Source organism: Equus quagga, chromosome 13 (assembly GCF_021613505.1).
Source record: "Equus quagga isolate Etosha38 chromosome 13, UCLA_HA_Equagga_1.0, whole genome shotgun sequence".
Taxonomy (NCBI): Eukaryota; Metazoa; Chordata; class Mammalia; order Perissodactyla; family Equidae; genus Equus; species Equus quagga.
This window is the reverse complement of record NC_060279.1, coordinates 3473610-3491612: the sequence shown is the minus strand read 5'-3', so window position 1 is coordinate 3491612 and position 18003 is coordinate 3473610. Positions and strand designations below refer to the sequence as shown.

At 41.0% G+C, this 18003-nt stretch overlaps 1 protein-coding gene across 1 annotated transcript in view; it reads right to left on the bottom strand.

The window, feature by feature from the left end:
- LOC124249541 (zona pellucida sperm-binding protein 3 receptor-like) overlaps positions 1–18003 on the bottom strand; it is an 80817-nt gene that overhangs the window by 41751 nt on the left and 21063 nt on the right. Inside the window, 6 exon segments of the mRNA XM_046680548.1 lie at positions 2709–2905; positions 3523–3682; positions 3876–3929; positions 3932–3989; positions 4527–4714; positions 10899–11096. Of these exon segments, the coding sequence (XP_046536504.1) occupies positions 2709–2905; positions 3523–3682; positions 3876–3929; positions 3932–3989; positions 4527–4714; positions 10899–11096 (855 nt within the window).

The following is an 18003-nucleotide window of genomic DNA, read 5'->3' as shown; positions in this document are numbered from 1 at the left end:
GGGGAAATGGGCAGGATTTTCTAGGAATGGGGTGCCACCTCTTTTCCTCCCTTACTTGGTCTGGAGTTTCCTGACATGTCTGCGGGTGGGTGTGTTATTTAGTATGGTAATGTACTACAGTGAACATATAATGAGCTGTGGGGTCTATGTCCGGTCAAGTCAGACCCCCATGCTGCCTTCAACCGGTTTTAACTGGTTTTGACCTATGTCTCAGCCATCTTTTCCTTTCTCTCTTTGTGTTTCCTGTACACTAAAGATAACATCTTAGGCTTGTCCTGAGTAGGGCTGTGGTTAATGTCTTATGGGGTTGGTGGGCCAGGTAACATCTCCTTGCTCAAAGTTTGTGAATAACTTTATCTAAGGCAGTTGTCTGGTGAGGGCATGTGACTCTTCTTCAGGACCAGTGGTTTTGAACTTTAGGATGCGTCAAAATCACCTGGACAATGGGCCCCATTCCCAGAATTTCTGATTCGGTAAATCTGTATGGGGCCCAAGAAATTGCATTTAAACAACTTCCAAGGTAATTCTGATGTATCTGCTCTGTGACCACACTTTAGGACCACAGCTCATGACCCTGAATATCCTTCAATGCCTCCAAACTCAGAGTGGAGTCATATCTCAGGATGCTCTGAGCTTACACACACCCCCCCCAAATGAACTTGCTAATTTGTACAGGCAGGAGGAAGCTGGGAACAAACATGAGAAAGGATTCTAAAAATATCAGACCCAGAAGAGCATTTTGCCGGATTAGGCTGAATTTATCATTATGGGTGCACCCTGGAATTAACGTGTTCGTTCTCGCAGCTCGAAATGGCTCTATCAGTTTTGTTTGGTTGGTTACTGAAGTTTGGATTCAATGGTTGTCTAAGTTCCCTGACAACGTGGAGAAAGTTATCTACAGACTAAGGGAGAATGTTGAAATAGATTCATTATATGCACACCTGCTTATCTTCTCCTTGGCTATGTTTTCTGGGAAAGCCCAGGGAACATTCTTGTCAATAAGACATTGATAAATGATGTGAGAATAACATGAACATGCTTAAAAGGCTGTATTTTAGTTGTCCTCTCTAGGCTGGAGATGACAATGGGAGAGGGCACCACTGAATTAAGTTCCCTGATTGCACCAGGATGATGGCATCCCAGGACATTAGAGGCTAGATTTTAGAAATAAATCATCGGAGACAAAGTGGGTGCAATCATAGTAATGAACAGCAAGAGTGACAATCTTAGTGCTTTGGTCAAGGGGATCTGTGATGGTGATTAATTGATCACCATGTTTTTAGAAATAAAATTAATGAGAAGTTTATTAAAGTATTACTAATTTTAGCTAAGTGGAAAAACTCTTGATCTAGCAAGAAGAAATCTTACTTCAATTTCCAAAGTGGAAATTCGTGATTTCATATATGTCACATTTATATGTCACAGATATGTCAATTTACAGACCAAAGATAAAGTTCTTTGACTGAAAGGGAGACCACGTCCCCGGAGGAAGGGCCCTCCAACACTGCTGCAAATATGTACTTTACGTCTTCCTCTAAGTCTTTTCCAAAGGGACCTGTGACCATTTACTAGGGTGACTATTTACTATGATGAATGAATTAATTCTAATCCCTAAGGCCCTGAAATGTCCCCATAGTCTTCTGGTCAGAGCAGGGGGTTCTGGAAGTCAGGTGATAGATGAAATTTTGGCCTGAATCTCTCTCATCATGGATCCAGAGGTCAGAAGACCAAATTCGTGACTATTTTTCTCCAGTTCTTAAATACTTACTTGAAACGAAGGTACCTGGGAATGGGCAGAATCTCCACATTGACTCCTTGACACATGGAGTGAGGGTTATTATGGCAGGAAAAGCCAATGGAAGCTCCAGGAGCTGCCACTCCCTACCCAAATTAATAAACCAAAGCAGAATTGCCTCCCCAGACATAAGTGCCATGCCAAAGACTTGAAATATGTGGAAGTGGTGATTACTAACTCATCTCTATTTCACGTGCCAGTTTAGTGCAAAAATTGGATGGATCTTGGAGAACGACTGTGAATTATTGTGAACTTTATCAGGTAGTGACTCCAACTGCAGCTGCTTTATTAGATGTGGATCTGGTAGCCAGAGGCCCCAAGGTATATTTCTCAAGTCAATAAAAACAGCTCCTGGCGTCTTTTATACTGTTATTGATCTTAGAAATGTCTTTTCCCCTAAGCAATCAACGAAGACAATCAAAAGCCATTTGCTTTTGTCTGGTAGGGACAAGAGGACATCTTCACAGTTTTACTTCAGGGTTCTATCACTCACCTCTTCTCTGTCATAGTCTGCAAAGACTTTTTACTGTCTGGACACTCCTCATAGTATAATACTAGTTCATTCCATTGGTTGAACATGGTGACTAGGGAGTAAAGCAAGTGCCATAGATGCTTTAGTAAGGCTCATGTGTGTTAGAGGGTGGGGGATAAACCAGTGAAATACTGATGAGGGTTTTGAGAACCCAGGGTCCAGGGCACGTCTGGATAAACCTTGGAGAAGAAAGCAACTGCCTAATTCCAAGACCTAGCCTAATCAAGACACATATTCCCCGTGGGAGCAAGGCTGGAGCAAGGTCAATAGCCTTACCAGGGCAGGGCGGAGAGGCTGGCCTGGGATTCCTCTAGTTAAGAGACATCAGGGAAACCTGGTTGCTGGAGAAACCCCTGGTCCCATCAGGGAGCAAGTCCAAACGTGGACCGTGTGTTGCCAATTTGTAGCGGCTGCCTTGAGTGATTTCCGGGGGATGGGTTTCCTCAATCCTGGAGGCTATGCAGGTGTTCTGGGCCAGGCCCTGGCTCCACAGGCCTGGAGGGCCCTGGCTGACCAATGCCAGCTGACGGGGTGTGTACTGCGCATGTGCACCACTGCAGTTCAGGGCCGCCAGGGATCTGAAACAGGGGAAGGGTCTGGAGAGGCCTTGTCCCAGGAGTGGGTTTATGCCTAACTGCAAGCCCTAGACTACACAAGTGTGCATATTACCCCTGAAAGCACAGCTGGAGAATACTGGGCTGTCTTAGCCAGGACCCAATCAGGCAGCAAAAGCAAATGGGGACTGAATGTCTCCAGTTTAAAGCTGCTGCCTGAAAATGATTCTCGGAGGGTTGGCTCCCTCCACCCTAGAGGATCTTAGGTGGTTGAGGACAGCCAGCGCTCCACAGGCCTGGAGGGCCCTGCCTTCCCAAGTCAGGCTCCCAGGGTGAGTACTGAGCATCCGCGGGCCTTATAGGTCAGGGTACCAGGGACCCGGAGCAAGGCTTCTGTCGGGAGAGGCCGGGTCACAGGAGCTGCCTCTTGGGGGTGCCAGGCATCTCCCTAAACAAAAGCCTTACCTACCCAATGGGGAACATTCCCCCTGAAGGCAGTGTCGGAGACTATTCAACGGCTTGCCAGTGATACAGGTAGGGCTGGTTAGAGTTCCTGGGAGCCTCGATTGCTGGAGGAGCCTGGACCCCACCAGGCAGCAAGTCCAAATGGGGACTAAATGTCACCAGTTTAAAGCTGCCACCTCAGAACAATAATGAGGGGTGGGCTCCCTCCATGCTGGAGGCTGTGCGGGTGGTTAGGGACCAGCTGGAGCGCCTCAGACCTGGAGGGCTGCTGCCCAAGGCTGGCTGACAGGGTGCGTACTGTGCAAGCGTGGCCCCGCAGGTCAGGGTAGCCGGGACCTGGAATAGGTAGGTGTTGGGAGAGGCCAGGTCACGGGAGCGGGCTCTAGGAGTACAAGGCATCTGACTAATTCCAAGCCGTAACCTACTCACAAGCCCATATTCCCTGTGAAGGCAGGTCTGGAACAATCTGGAGCCCTTTTCTAGGGTGGGCCCTTGCGGGGTGGTTGTGATATCCTCCAAGATGAGACACCTGGGTCCAGAGACACTTTAATCACCTGCAGAGCCATTTTCACATCCTGTGGCTTGGGAGACACTGCATGATGTGTCTGCCTGGGAGCACTTGCTCCCAGACTTCAGGGACCTCCTAAAAGTGATTTATAGAAAAGGAGGTGCATTCTGAGAGGCATTACTGGCAAAAGTGAGACTGACCAGAGGACTGATGGATGAACAGGATGTCGGGAGAGATTTTGCATCCTAGCCAATGCCCACATTCAGGCCAAGCCCAAATCTGTTCTTGAGCAGCAACCAAGCACAGATGACACTGAAAAGATGCAGAGCTGCAAAGGAGACCCAGAGTGCCTCTTCAAGGACAACTGAGTGATAATTCTAACGACTAACCAGAAATGGAGCAATCGTGCAGCATTTATTTTATAAAATGTAGGGCTGGGAGTCAGGACATCTGGGTCTCTGGGGCCACCATGTCTAGAGGTCTCGGTTGCAGCCATATTGCAGGAAAACTTGCCTGTCCCACCTTATCAGAGTGCTTCAGTGTGGAAAATGCTAATTTTGGTAAATTACTAACGATTCCTGACAAAAGTCAGATCTCACCTGTGCTAGCTGGAACAGTGCTTTGCGGGAGGCACCATTTTTAGGGTTGGATAGTACCAGAAAATTCTTGAACTGTGCCATTTAGCCACTCACACTTGGGCACCTCTGGGTCCCAGGTTCTCTTCTCTGAGCATCTGATACTTTGGGAACCGACCAAACTATAGCCAGGGTCACACTGGATGGCGACATTTTCAGGTGTAACATACTCATCCTTATCCTCAGACAGCTTTCCATTTTTTATCTCTGGTTTCATACACGTAGCTGTAATGGAAACATATTTTTTAACATTCTATGTTTCTTAGTAAAAGGCATCATAACAGCATTAGATAATGAGAATGATGAGAAATTCTGTTCATAAATTATACTCAGATCCCACAAATTGTTCTGTTATCTTTCATTGTCATAATACAATAATATTATAATAGTAATAATATATATTACAGTAGTAATAACTAACATTTATTGAGCAAGTACTATGTGTCAGTCTATGTGCTAAATTTTTTATGTGCCTTATCTCATTTAATCCTCACTACAACTCTATGAATTAGATACTCTTATTATCATCATTTTACCAACCAATAAACTGTAAAAGTTACATAATTTCCTCAGTGTCACATAGCTTTTAAGTAGCAGAATCTTTGTTCTCAATTGCTACACCCTATAGCCTTAATCTGCATATGGTCCTACATATGTACTATTCATTGTTCTTGCCTCATAATCTTCCTGGGTTAAATGAAGTTGTTAGCAAAATGATGGAAATACCACATACATTGAAGAGACAAACCCAGTCCTTTTTTTTTTTTTTTTTCGGTGAGGAAGATTGGCTCTGAGCTAACATCTTTTGCCAATCTTCCTCTTCTCTTTTCTCCCCAAAGCCCAGCACATAGCTGTATATCTGGTTGTAGGTCCTTCTAGTTCTTCTGTGTGGGATGTCACCACAGCACGGCCTGATGAGCAGTGTGTAGGTCCACACCCAGGATCCAAACCAGAGAACCCTGGGCTGCTGAAGCGGAGCATGCACACTTAACCGGTATGCCACTTGGCCAGCCCCAAGACAAACCCATTCTTGACTCATCTTGTTGTTATAGCAGATTGACCAACCAGGAGCACCATCAGGTCATCGAAAATAAAAGGAAAAGGTCATGGAAAACGGGTGCCCATTATGAGGCTTTTGTGGAGATTTCTAACACTCCATGATTCGAGAATTAACAGTTGAGATTCTTCTTTCTTGGATGGTTGGAATTAATTCATGAAATTCTCATGAAAACTTTACTAGAGGCGCAAAGATATTCTCAGATAAAGGACATTGTCTCTAGATACTCTGGCAAGATACCTAAGAACCTGGTAGTAGTGGGTACCTCTGGAAAAGAGGTGAGCTGTGCTTTTGGAGGACAAGAGTGGGAAGTAAAGTTCATTTTCAATGTACCTGTTGATGCCTTGTTAAAGTTTACCATGCGTGATTTAAATATTCAAACTAACTAACTAACTAATTTATGTGGTACCTTTAATCAACAGGAAACACTGCTCTCAATATTGTCTAATTCTGTCTTCTTAGCAGTGGGCTGGAGGTGGAGCTGGAGCTGGCTTTACAGTGAGGAGGTGAAGGCAACCAGCATGAAGACTTGCACAAGACGCTCTCCTCTCCAGCCGGGTCAGATCCTCCCTGACAGTCGTACGTGGCTTCAGAATAAGAAGGTATTAAAATATCCTCCTTGCTGTGGTGCGTGATGTCAGCAAGGGGGGCGCTATGTGTGAGCAGAGGCAGGGAGTATACCAGCAATGTCTGTACCTTCCTCTCGATTTTGTTGTCAACCTAAAACTACTCTAAAACAATAGTTTTTTTTATTTTTTTTATTTTTTATTTATTTAAAGATTTTATTTTTCTCCTTTTTCTCCCCAAAGCCCCCCGGTACATAGTTGTATATTTCGTTGTGGGTCCTTCTAGTTGTGGCATGTGGGACGCTGCCTCAGCGTGGTCTGATGAGCAGTGCCATGTCCGCACCCAGGATTCGAACCAACGAAACACTGGGCCGCCTGCAGCGGAGCGCGCGAACTTAACCACTCGGCCACGGGGCCAGCCCCTAAAACAATAGTTTTTTTAAAAATTACATGTTACAAAAAAACCTAAAAGGAATGCTTGATCTTGCAACAGATGAAGGACATTAGTGGAACAAAATGAAAAATTTGAATAGGATCTATAGATAATAGTATATCAATGTTAATTTCTTTATTTTGATAATTGTATTGCGGTTATGTTAGATGTTAATGTTTGGGGAGTACGAACGGAGAGCATATGGAAACACTTTGTACTGTTTTTGCAAGTCTGAAATTATTTCAAAATGAAAAATTTAAAAAGTAATAAAAGATGTGGGGGATCAGTGAGCATTGTAGGACTCCCTGGAATTGTCCTGGAAAATAGACCTGGAAGCTGGGTTTTGGAGGATGGATGAGGATTTAATGGTTAGAGGGAGATTTAATTGGACATAGAAAGAAAACATGTAAAGCAATGCAAAATCCTTGTCTTCTAAGTCTAATAAAAAAATAAAATGTATGTTTATATATGTAAAAAATATCTTTCCTTGTAGTGTCCATGGGCCATTCTGGGAGGTGAACTGCAACCATAAATGGTGAGAGGGAAGGGTGTGAACTCATAGTTTCAGATTAGCAAGATACTCCCAAATCCAGGGGATTTGTAGGAGATTCCAGCCTTCCCGCTCAAATCCTTTTCCCAGAGGGTAACTTGGCACAATTCAACGCTTCCACTGCTTTCAGGCTGAGAAGCTGGAGGAAAGCTTGTGTGAATGAAAGCCGCTTGGGCTGAGGGAATTCTCTCATTTTATAGGACTTTTTTTTTTTTTTTACATGATTGCTAAAATGTTTCATTGCTTGTGGATATCATGGATGTTTTGGTGTGAAAGCATGAATTTAGCCACAGAGAGCCATGCTAAACTAGAGTTATTCTCAATAGACATCACACCAAATAGAGGAAATGTTCATGTGTGAAAAGCTACAAAGACTGAATAAATGCAGGATCTCCAAACAAGGCCCAACTTTGCCACAACTCCAATACCATAAGAATAGAATTCCTGGATTTTTCGAATGATACAGTGACGGCAGTGCTGAAACAAGGAACATGACTTGTTGGGGTAGTTACAGTGGAAGGAAACTGTCTCAAGTTTCACAAACTCTTGTATGAAGAATTGCAATAAATTTGGAGCCCTGGGCATGTCAGAGGAAGACCTATGCTGAAGGATGACTTCTTCTTAAGGTTAAAACTGAGTGAAAGGGATTTTAAAATACTGTATTTTCTAAAAATAAAATAACTAGCACATTTAACAACCCAAGGGCATTTGGAAAAAACCTCTTTTGGCCTTTTCTATAGATCCTTCGAATTCATCTAGCACTATTCCTTAATCAAACTAGTCAACTCATCTTTACCCAAACTCGCCATGTGCATTTCCACTTCTATATATTTCCCCGTGTGATCCTTCCTTACTGGAATGCCCTTATCTTCTCTATTTGTTAGCTGAACTCCCACTTTTTCTGTGAAGCCTTTGACTACTGCAATACACAATGACAGTTCTTTCCTTTTATAGCACTTGTTAGCAATAGATTACTTGGAATTATTTATTGAGTTCTCATCATGTGCCAAATACTATGCTAAGCACTTCCGTGCATGATCGCATTTAATCCTCACAACCACCCGAGAGGTAGGCACTATCATCAGCCCCATTTTGTGGATAATGGAACAGAGATTGAGAGGGGCCAAGTACCTTGCATGGGTAACACAGCTATTAAGTGTCAAGGGCAGCATTAGATTCAGACCTTTCTCCATCCAAGGTCTTTGTGCTGTCTATGACTACACTCTACTTTCTGTAATAGTTATTTAACAGTTCCATATACTATCTAATACACACCGTTCTCTCCACTCTGATGTTAGGGATAATGTATTTTAACATTTTACATCCCTAGCAACCAGTTTCTTGCTCTGAACACTGATGGTGAAGATGACATTTTCATTTTTATGTAAGTCTAGAGCTCACATATGGCCTTTTTGTAAACTTCATTTCAAATACTCCATTAGAAATGATTTTTGACTTAATTTTTATTAATACAAAAATACGTATATATGTTCAGCAATGAACTAGGTTTTGGAGAAAAATGAAATATAGCTATGTAAATGGTTGAACCATAATATCAGCCAGTTTATGATAAAGTGCCAAGAGACTAGTTCAGAGAGTAAATTCTGTAGAGAAGAAAGATAATGAATTGTTAGCTAGAGTATTAAAGAAATATTTCCTAAGGGAGGGTAGAAATAAGTTTGGAAAGCTGGATAGAAAGGTTGGATATAGATGAGACGTGAGATAACATTTCATATTGGGTAACAGAATGAACAAAAACTCAAGGCTCCAAAAGGTTGTTAAAAGGGAAGATGTGACAATGGGAACATGGCCATGGTATCTGCTGTTCCTACCATATAATGCATTACCTGAAAAGAGACAGCTTAACAGATAATGGGAATGTATGAAAGATTCAGCCAGGGCATCAACTCAGGATTGACACCCTGCCAGATCAGTACGTTGTCTTCCAGGATGCAGTGTACACTGCACCATTGGCCCGTACCTGCACAGAGGTGTACTCAATAGCTAGAACACGTGGAACCAGAAACCAAAGAGTAGAAGTGGGACTGATGTTACTCACAATTAGTCCCAGTGACCTACACGTATAACACGCTTTTCCTACTTGTGACTTTAGACTCTTCTAGGTTAGAGAGCCTGCTTCCCAGGGAAAGGGACAAAAGAATTCCACTAGGGGACACTGAAGCTTCCACTGAACCTGAAACTATGATTGTTGTCTAGTTTCATTGGTCTCCTTACACCGTTGGGACAGCTTGGGGGAGAAATATTATACTGGTGGAGTAACTAATTGTGGTTCTCATGAAGAGCTAGGATGGCTTGTATACAATTAGGGCAGAAAAGAATATATCTGGAACCCAGGAGATTTATTCACTCGAGCATCTTTTGATTAACAGTGAATGGGCAATTACAAGACATCAAGAAGTCCCATTCCTCAGGAATAAAAGTCTGGGTTATCCCATCTGGGAAGCAACTCAGGCCAACTCAAGTGCTGACTAAAGGTGAGAAAAATCTACAATGGGTGGTAGCAAAGGGAGATTATTAATATCAATTAAAGCCTCAAGATCAGAGGTAACATTCCTGTAACCCTCCTTTAGAGTGATTTTTAAGGGACTGGGGGCAGCCATTACTTTAAAGAGTTAATGATAGAGTACAACTAACAGGGGGCATCAACAGATGCGGGTGATGTAAAGGGTATACACTTGTAGCCATGGCACACCTCTGGTTACAGTCTCAGATGGAGTACATGGTTTCTACAAGCTCGGATTTATACTGATGGTATTCTACAGAAAGCATTCACTGTGAATCTCTCAGTTTTTCTGCCTTGGGGACTTCTCTGAAGCTTGAGAAGCATAGAGGGAATTGAGGAGCAGTTACTGCCCTTCAGGGAAGCCTTGAACCAATGGAAGACAGAAAGCAGTGGATAAATGTCTCAGTCTACTATCCTTCAGACAGACACTTCTGAAAGGCATTCTTTATACTTCCCAGTGGTCCCAAGGAACTGAGCCCCTGCTGTTTACAATACTTAACCTTTTCTTTTCTCCCTCTCTCTCATCCCTCATTCCTGCTTCCTAGGATCACATCCAAAATAAACTATTGGCACCCAAGTCATTTTCTCAAGCTTTGCTTTCAGAGTAACCCAAACTCTGATACCCAATAATCTCCGTCATGTTGATATGAAGACTCTTTCATAATGAAGGTATCTCCATAATGATGACATTTTCAGTGTCTTACCCTGATTAGAGACAGATCTTTATAGCCCTAGGTACTGATTTCTTCTTCCTTTTGGTATTTTAACAGAGGGGTGGTTCAGAAGTCTGAGTTAGAGCGAAGAAAAGTCACTAGGCTCCAAAGGCTCCCCCTTTCTAACAAAGTCACTTCATCAACCTGAGAGCTTCCTTTGTTCCATAATTATATAAATGATTTTTGCCCCCTTGACTTATAAATATAGAGGTTTATGGGGTGGTGAGCCTCTTTAATGGAACGTCGGGCATAGTGCTTGTAGACCATACATACAGGAAAAATGACAAAATGGGACTTTAGGGGATTTTACCAACACTACTGTTTTCTCTTGCAAGAAAACTTTTCTTATACTTTTTTTATTTTACCAATATACCTTAGCCTTATACCAATATAGCTGCCTTGCATGGTGCTAGTGGTATGTATCTGTGACCATGTTTGCACAATACTTCTCAGAAAAACAATCCCAAAGTCACCAGTTTTTAAGTAGTGTGATCATTTGTGGAACCAAATGGGATAATTTAAGGAATTTGAGGAGTAATTATGAAAAGTTCTCTAAATATTCTTACCTAACTTACATGCTGGCACAGGCTTCCACTTGCCATCTTCTTGGCATGAACTCTTTCCATGAAGAGAAGCAGGATAAAAGCCTTCATCACACGTATATGAAATATCGTCTTCATAGCCGCCATAGACACATCTATCAATGGGGTCTATTTCACTCGTGATTCGGATATTCGTTGCCTCTGGTTTGGGGCAGCATATCCCTGGTAGATAAAAAGTGATGTTCATGTTTAACGAAATCACCAGGAGGACATGCCTATGCTGGAGACCTGACTCCACCTTATAGAAGATTTTAATAGTCAAACTCATAGAAGCAGAGAGTAAAATGGTGCTTTCCAGGCGCTTGGGGGGAGGGGAAATGGGAAGTTATCCAACAAGTACTAAGTTTCAGTCACACAAGATGAATAAGTTCTAGAGAGCTGCTGTACCAGCTAGTGCCTATAGTTAACAATACTGTATTGTACGCTTAAAAATTTGTCAAGAGGGTAGATCTCATATTAAGTGTTCTTACCACAATAAAAAAAGAAAGGAAATTGAAGGAAGCATTATACCAAGAATCTTCTCCAAATTCTGTCATTGTTTTGTTGAGTTACTGTCACTTACTTTCCCTCTGTCTTTCTTCATTAAAAGTCTTTAAAAGGAGGTGTTGATTTTCGTAATGATGGATTAGGCAGTTCAGACTCACCTTTCCTTTGACAAAAATTAGACAAGCTTGAGTTGAGGAGGAAGCCATGAAGAATTAAGGTGCCAAGACAAGACTTTTATTATCTTAATTGTCCTTCTTGTAAGGAGAAAGGAAAACATCCACTGAGATGTGTCTGGAAGTTAGAGCTGCTTTCTTTGTAGAAGTATATTAATTCTCCTCTTAAAAATATGGCTGAGTGGCTAAGAAGCTGATGAGAAATCAATGTGTGTGTGGTGGAGGGGGTTGCTTGCTGATAACCCCTAACTCTTGGGGGATCTTCGGAGCTACACCCTGAATTAAGGATAATCTATAAATAGACCAAATGCCTAGGTACTGAAGCCTAAGTTTGTGTCATTACAATCTCTGATTGGATTTGGGTCATTTGGAACTCCTAGTGTCCCTTGCCACCTGCAACAAGCAAACCTTCAACAGGAGACAAGACAAGATTATTAAAAGCCAAGGAAAGCAAAAGACAATAGTAACAGACCTAAGAGGATCCAAAAAATGAAATACTAAACATTGATTTAACAATAACTTTGCCTGAGCTGACCACGTGGCATAATGGTTAAGTTTGCGCACTCTGCTTTGGCGGCCTGGGGTTCGCAGGTTTGGATCCTGGGCGCGGACCTAGAATGGCTTGCCAAGCCACACTGTGGCAGCATCCCATATAAATTAGAGGAAGACTGGCACAGATGTTAGCTTAGCCACAAGCATCCTCAAGGAAAGAGAAGGATTGACAACAGATATTAGCTCAGGGCCAATCTTCCTACAAAACAAACAAACAAAATGCATCCAAAAAAACTTTGCCTTATTATGTAGAAGAAAATAAAAGGCAACTTGGAGAATTTAGGTAGAGAAATCAATACCACAAATCCACTACAAGTGGGAATTCTGAAGCTGAAAAGTATAATAATTAAAGTTAAGAAGTCAATTAATAATTAATATCAGATTATACATAGATAAGAATTAGAGGACAGAATTAAGAAGACCAATTTAGTGGACTTCATGTTCATAATAAAGCACTGAAAAACAAGAATTTCAAAAACACCACTAAGAGCATAGGAAATTCAGAAAACCCTGTATAAAGGCCTAACATAAATGTAACTGAAATACCAGAAGGAGAGAAGAGAGAAAATAGGGCAGAAATAGTATTTGAAGACAAAATTTGTTTGAAGTTGAAATTTGCTAAAATCAAAGAAAGGCATCAAACCTCAGATTCTAGAAGCACTATGAATCTCAAGCAGGATAAACACAAAGAAACCAACCCAGGTATGTCTGAGAAAAACTGCTGGAAAGCAAAGACAAGAATATCTTAAAAGCAGTCAGATGGAAAAAACAGATGGTCTTGGAAGGATCAAAGATATGATCAAGAGCAAAATTCTTTTTTTCATTTTAAAGATTTTATTTTTCCTTTCTCTCCCCAAAGCCTCCCAGTACATAGTTGTATATTCTTCATTGTGGGTCCTTCTAGTTGTGCCACGTGGGCTGCTGCCTCAGCGTGGCTTGATGAGCGGTGCCATGTCCGCGCCCAGGATCCGAACCAGCAAAACCGTGGGCCGCCGAAGCAGAGCGTGCAAACTTAACCACTTGGCCACGGGGCTGGCACCAAGAATAAAATTCTTGACAGAAACAATTGAAGGTGGAAGACAATGGAAGGGAATCTTTGATGTGGCCAAAGAAAATAACTGCCAATCTAAACTTTTATTTTCAGCAGATATATCTTCAAATGTTAAAGTGAAATAAAGGCATGTTAAGACAAACAAAAAAGAAATTATTTATCATCAGTAGGCTGTCACTAAAGGAAACTAAAGAATGTTCATTAGGCAAAGGAAATGATTGTAGATATAAGAATTAGGAGAGAAGAAGAAGCAAAAAAATTGTAATTATGTGGATAAATCTAAACAAATTTAACTTATTAAAACAATAACAATAACCACAGTAATAATAATGATAATAATAATATATTATAGATTTTAAGGCACATATAGAATTGAAATACACAAAAACAAAAGCATATAAATTAGGTGGGATTAAATCAAGTTAAAGATTTCTAAGGCTTTGCATTGCTCAGGAAGAAGCAAAAGTAATAAGCTATGTTAGATTAAAAAGTAGGAATGCATAAACTCCAAAAAAAATAGTGAAAAGTACATAAATACCGAGTAGATAGGTAAAAAAATGGGAAAAGTAAAACAATCATCAATTTAAAAGAAGAAAATATATAAGACAAGCAGAAAATATAGGAAATAGTAAGATGCTAGATATAAATCCAAATATACCGAGAACTACATTAACTGTACACAGACTAAGTGCTCTAATCAAATCATGAAGATTGTCAACAGGATTAAAATATCTAATAATATCCTGCTTCCAACATACACTTAAAACATAAAATTACAGAAACTTTAAAGATTGTATTTTTTCCTTTTTCTCCCCAAAGTCCCCCAGTACATAGTTGTATATTCTTCGTTGTGGGTCCTTCTAGTTGTGGCATGTGGGATGCTGCCTCAGCATGGTTTGAGGAGCAGTGCCATGTCCGTGCCCAGGATTTGAACCAACGAAACACTGGGCCACCTGCAGCAGAGCACGCGAACTTAACCATTCGGCCACGGGGCCAGCCCCTAAAATTACAGAAACTTTAAAGGTAAAAGACTAAAAGATGATAAACCATGCAAACATTAACTCAAAGCTGTTGGAGCTAAAAAAAAAAAAAAAAAAGAAGATTGTTAGGGGCCGGCCCTTTGGCTGAGCGGTTAAGTTTGCATGCTCCGCTTCAGCAGTCCAGGGTTTCACTGGTTTGGATCCTGGGTGTGGACACGGCACTGCTCATCAGGCCATGCTGAGGCGATGTCCCACATGCCACAACTAGAAGGACCCACAACTAAAATATACAACTATGTACTGGGTGGCTTTTGGGAGAAAAAGCAGGGTGAAAAAAAGCTATTGGAGTTATATTAATATAAAAAGTAGAATTTAAAGATAATTACAATGATAAAAAGCATCATTTCATAACAATAAAAGGTTAAATTCCCCAGAAAAATATACTACTCTAAATTTGTATGCATCTAGTAGCATAGCCTCAAAATATGTAAAGCAAAAAATTGTTTTAAAAGAGACTAAAAAGATACACAAATCCTCAAACAAACCTTTCTTTCTTTCTCAGTAACTGATAGAACAAACAGACAAGAAATCAGTATAGAAATGGATATAGATTTGAACAACACCATTAACAAAGTGGATCTAATTGTCATACATACAATATTGCACCCCAAATTGCAGGATACACATCTTTCCAATAGCACACTGAATATTTACAAAAAAAAATAACTATATGCTTTGCAATGGAGCAAATCTCAACAAATTTTAAGGACTGAAATCATATGGAGTACTATTTTGAAAAATTTGGGATTGTCTACTAATTTTGCACATATTTATATTCCCATGTCAAGGCAATTTCACTCTTGGAGACGTGATCAGCACACATGTATTACATGTACGCCCAAAGATGTATACAAGCATGCTCAAAGCAGCATTATTCTTAATAACTCTAAACTGGAGACAATCCAAATACTCATCAAGAGCAGAATGAATAAGTAAGTTGTATATTTTTACAAGAGAATACTAAACAGAAATAAAAATAAACATACCACAGCTCCAACCCATAATATGGATGAATCTCATAAAACATCATGTTGATCAAAAGAAGCAAAATCGAAAGACCAAATAATTCTGTTTTTATAAAGTTCAATAATAAGTGTTAGAAGTTAGCAAAACGTTTACCTGTGGGCAGGAAAGTGGGATTGGTGATTGGCTAGAGAAATGAGGGATATCTGGGGTAGTAATAGTGACCTATTTTTTGACTCTCATTGTGGTTACATGAGTGTGTTTACTATGTACTTTTATGTGTGAGTTAGTCTTCAAAAAAGTGTTGTAAAACTTAGGTGCTAAAGCAAGACTGTATAAAATGTTAATTTCCAAAAACTTTTCGTGGATAACAATAAGTAAATTCTCATTTCATTTCTTTGTGATCTTCCTGGGGGTACATCATTCTGGAGCTGCCTATTAACTTACACCTCCTGGCAAGACTTTATTAACCTATGGATACCTCTCATTCTCTGTCCTCCAGGATGAAGAAATAGATACTTTCATAGTTTTATATCAGCTTTAGAGATAATACATAGGATGAAACTTAGCTATTGCTTAAGGTCAGGATTTTTCTCTTTTGATGCAAATTGAAGAGAAAGAACTATAGAACTTTCATTTGGATTTCTGCTTCTGGTCAAGATGGAGTGACAGGGACAGGATTCACCCTCCAGCCTGAAACAATTTAAAAGGACAAAAGGAAAAAATAAGTGAAATAGTGTTTTTAGACATAAAGTATCAAGCAACACAAGACAGTAATACCTAATAGTGGGGAAACAAATGAGGAAAGCTCTTTGATGGCTGCAGTCTGGAGAGTTTTCACGCTCCCGCCAGATTGTGGAGAACCAAGGCAGAGGCTTCTGCTCTGCCTGAATATTCTTAAGGACTTAAGGAAACAGAGTTGAGAGTCCATGGAAGGTGAAAGAAGTCAGGGTTCACAGGGCAGAGTAATGAAGAGGAAACAGCTGATCAGAGAGAGAGAATTGGACATCTTCAGAAGACCTTCTTTCAGTTTCAGCTGAGTACTGATCAGTACATGCATGTAAGGAAATACCAAGGCTGGGTGAAGAGCTGCCCAAAAGGAGCAGGGAGAACAATACTGGAGCTCACATAGGCCTGGCGTGGTTCATGTTCCCACCAGATACAGTGGAAAGCCTCATATTTCATGGGATATTGATAGAGTAATCAGAAGAATATTTCCTGTTTAGGATGCTTCTCTGTTCCTTCCAGACAAAGCTAAAAAGCAAGGCTCAAAATGATCAATTAGTTTCCAAGTAACTTAACTGTGTCCCAGAGCAAAACTTAAGGAGATTTTAAATGAATAGAAAATATCCTGACCGGTGGGCAGGTGGTGGAGAAAGTATTTTAAAAAGTCATGAGATTTGGGGAGTGATCTCAGCCTTGTGGCGGAATGAGTTCTTCCCTTAGTCTTGCCTCCCTAAGATACAATGAAAAGGACATTCGTCAACCAACAGAGGACGTTCACACAACACCATAGATGAATGAGAGATCCACACAGCCATATATCTGAAGGTGGGGGAGGGGTGTTCAGGCTCCCATGGGAGGCAGTGGGAGGATGTGAGTGGATCTCCTTTCCTTCCCCCAGTGGCAGCGGGCAGCAATCTAGAGTGCAGGACCTCATGTGGTGGTCAGCATGGGACTCCGAGAGGAGAAGGGAGAAAAGGCAGCCCTCCACAAGAATGCTTTCACTCTTGGAGTTGCCTCCCAGCACACAGAAATGCTCCACAATGAGGTGGCTAAGCAATTGTGGGGGCATCCCCACAAAACCGAGTATTCCAGGTGGGCAGACAGTGAGTGAAGAGTGGGAGCTCATGGGATGGCTGCACTTACATGTATAAAGCAGTGGTAGGCAGCAAGGAAATGCAGATGGGCCCTGTCATAACAGCTTCCAACAGACAGGCACATCTGGCAGGGGTTGCAGTGGGCTCAGAAAATAGAGCTCCTCTGCCCCCAGTGGTGGCAGGTGGAGTCTGCAACCAGATACTACCTCTATGCAATCGCAGAAGTCCACCCCATCAAATAGCATGAAGAAGTATATTAACACTCCAGACCAGAAGGAAAATGACAAGTCCCCAGAAATCAATCCGGAAGTCACAGAAATTTACAATCTAAGTGGCAGGGAATTAAAAATACTTATCATAAAGAAACTCAGTGAGGTACAAGAAAACTCAGAAAGACAGTTCAAAGAAATTAGGAATAAAACTAATGAACAGAGGGAATTCTTCACAAAAGAGACTGAAGCCATAAAGAAACCCAAACCCAATTATAAATGCTGGAGATGAAGAGCACAATGAATGAGATAAAGAAAAAATCTGGAATCCTTAAAAAACAGAGCTGATATAATGGAGGACAGAATTAGTAATTTAGAGGACAGGAAAATAGAAATGCTTCAGATGAGGAGGAGAGAGAACTGAGACTAAAAAGAAATGAAGAAATTCTATGAGAAATATTTGACTCAATTAGAAAATGCAACATAAAGGTTATAGGTATTCAAGAGGAAGAATGGAGGGAGAAAGGAGCAGAGAGCTTCTTCAAAGAAATAATAGCTGAGAACTTCCCAAACCTCAGGAAGGAGCTGGAATTACATGTAAATGAAGAGAATAGAACTCCTAGTTACATCTGTTTAAAAAGACCTTCTCCAAGGCACATATTAGTCAAACTGACAGAAGTCAATGACAAAGAAAACATATTAAGGGCAGCAAGGCAGACGAAAATAACCTACAAAGGAACCCCTATCAGGCTTTCAGCAGATTTCTCAGCAGAAA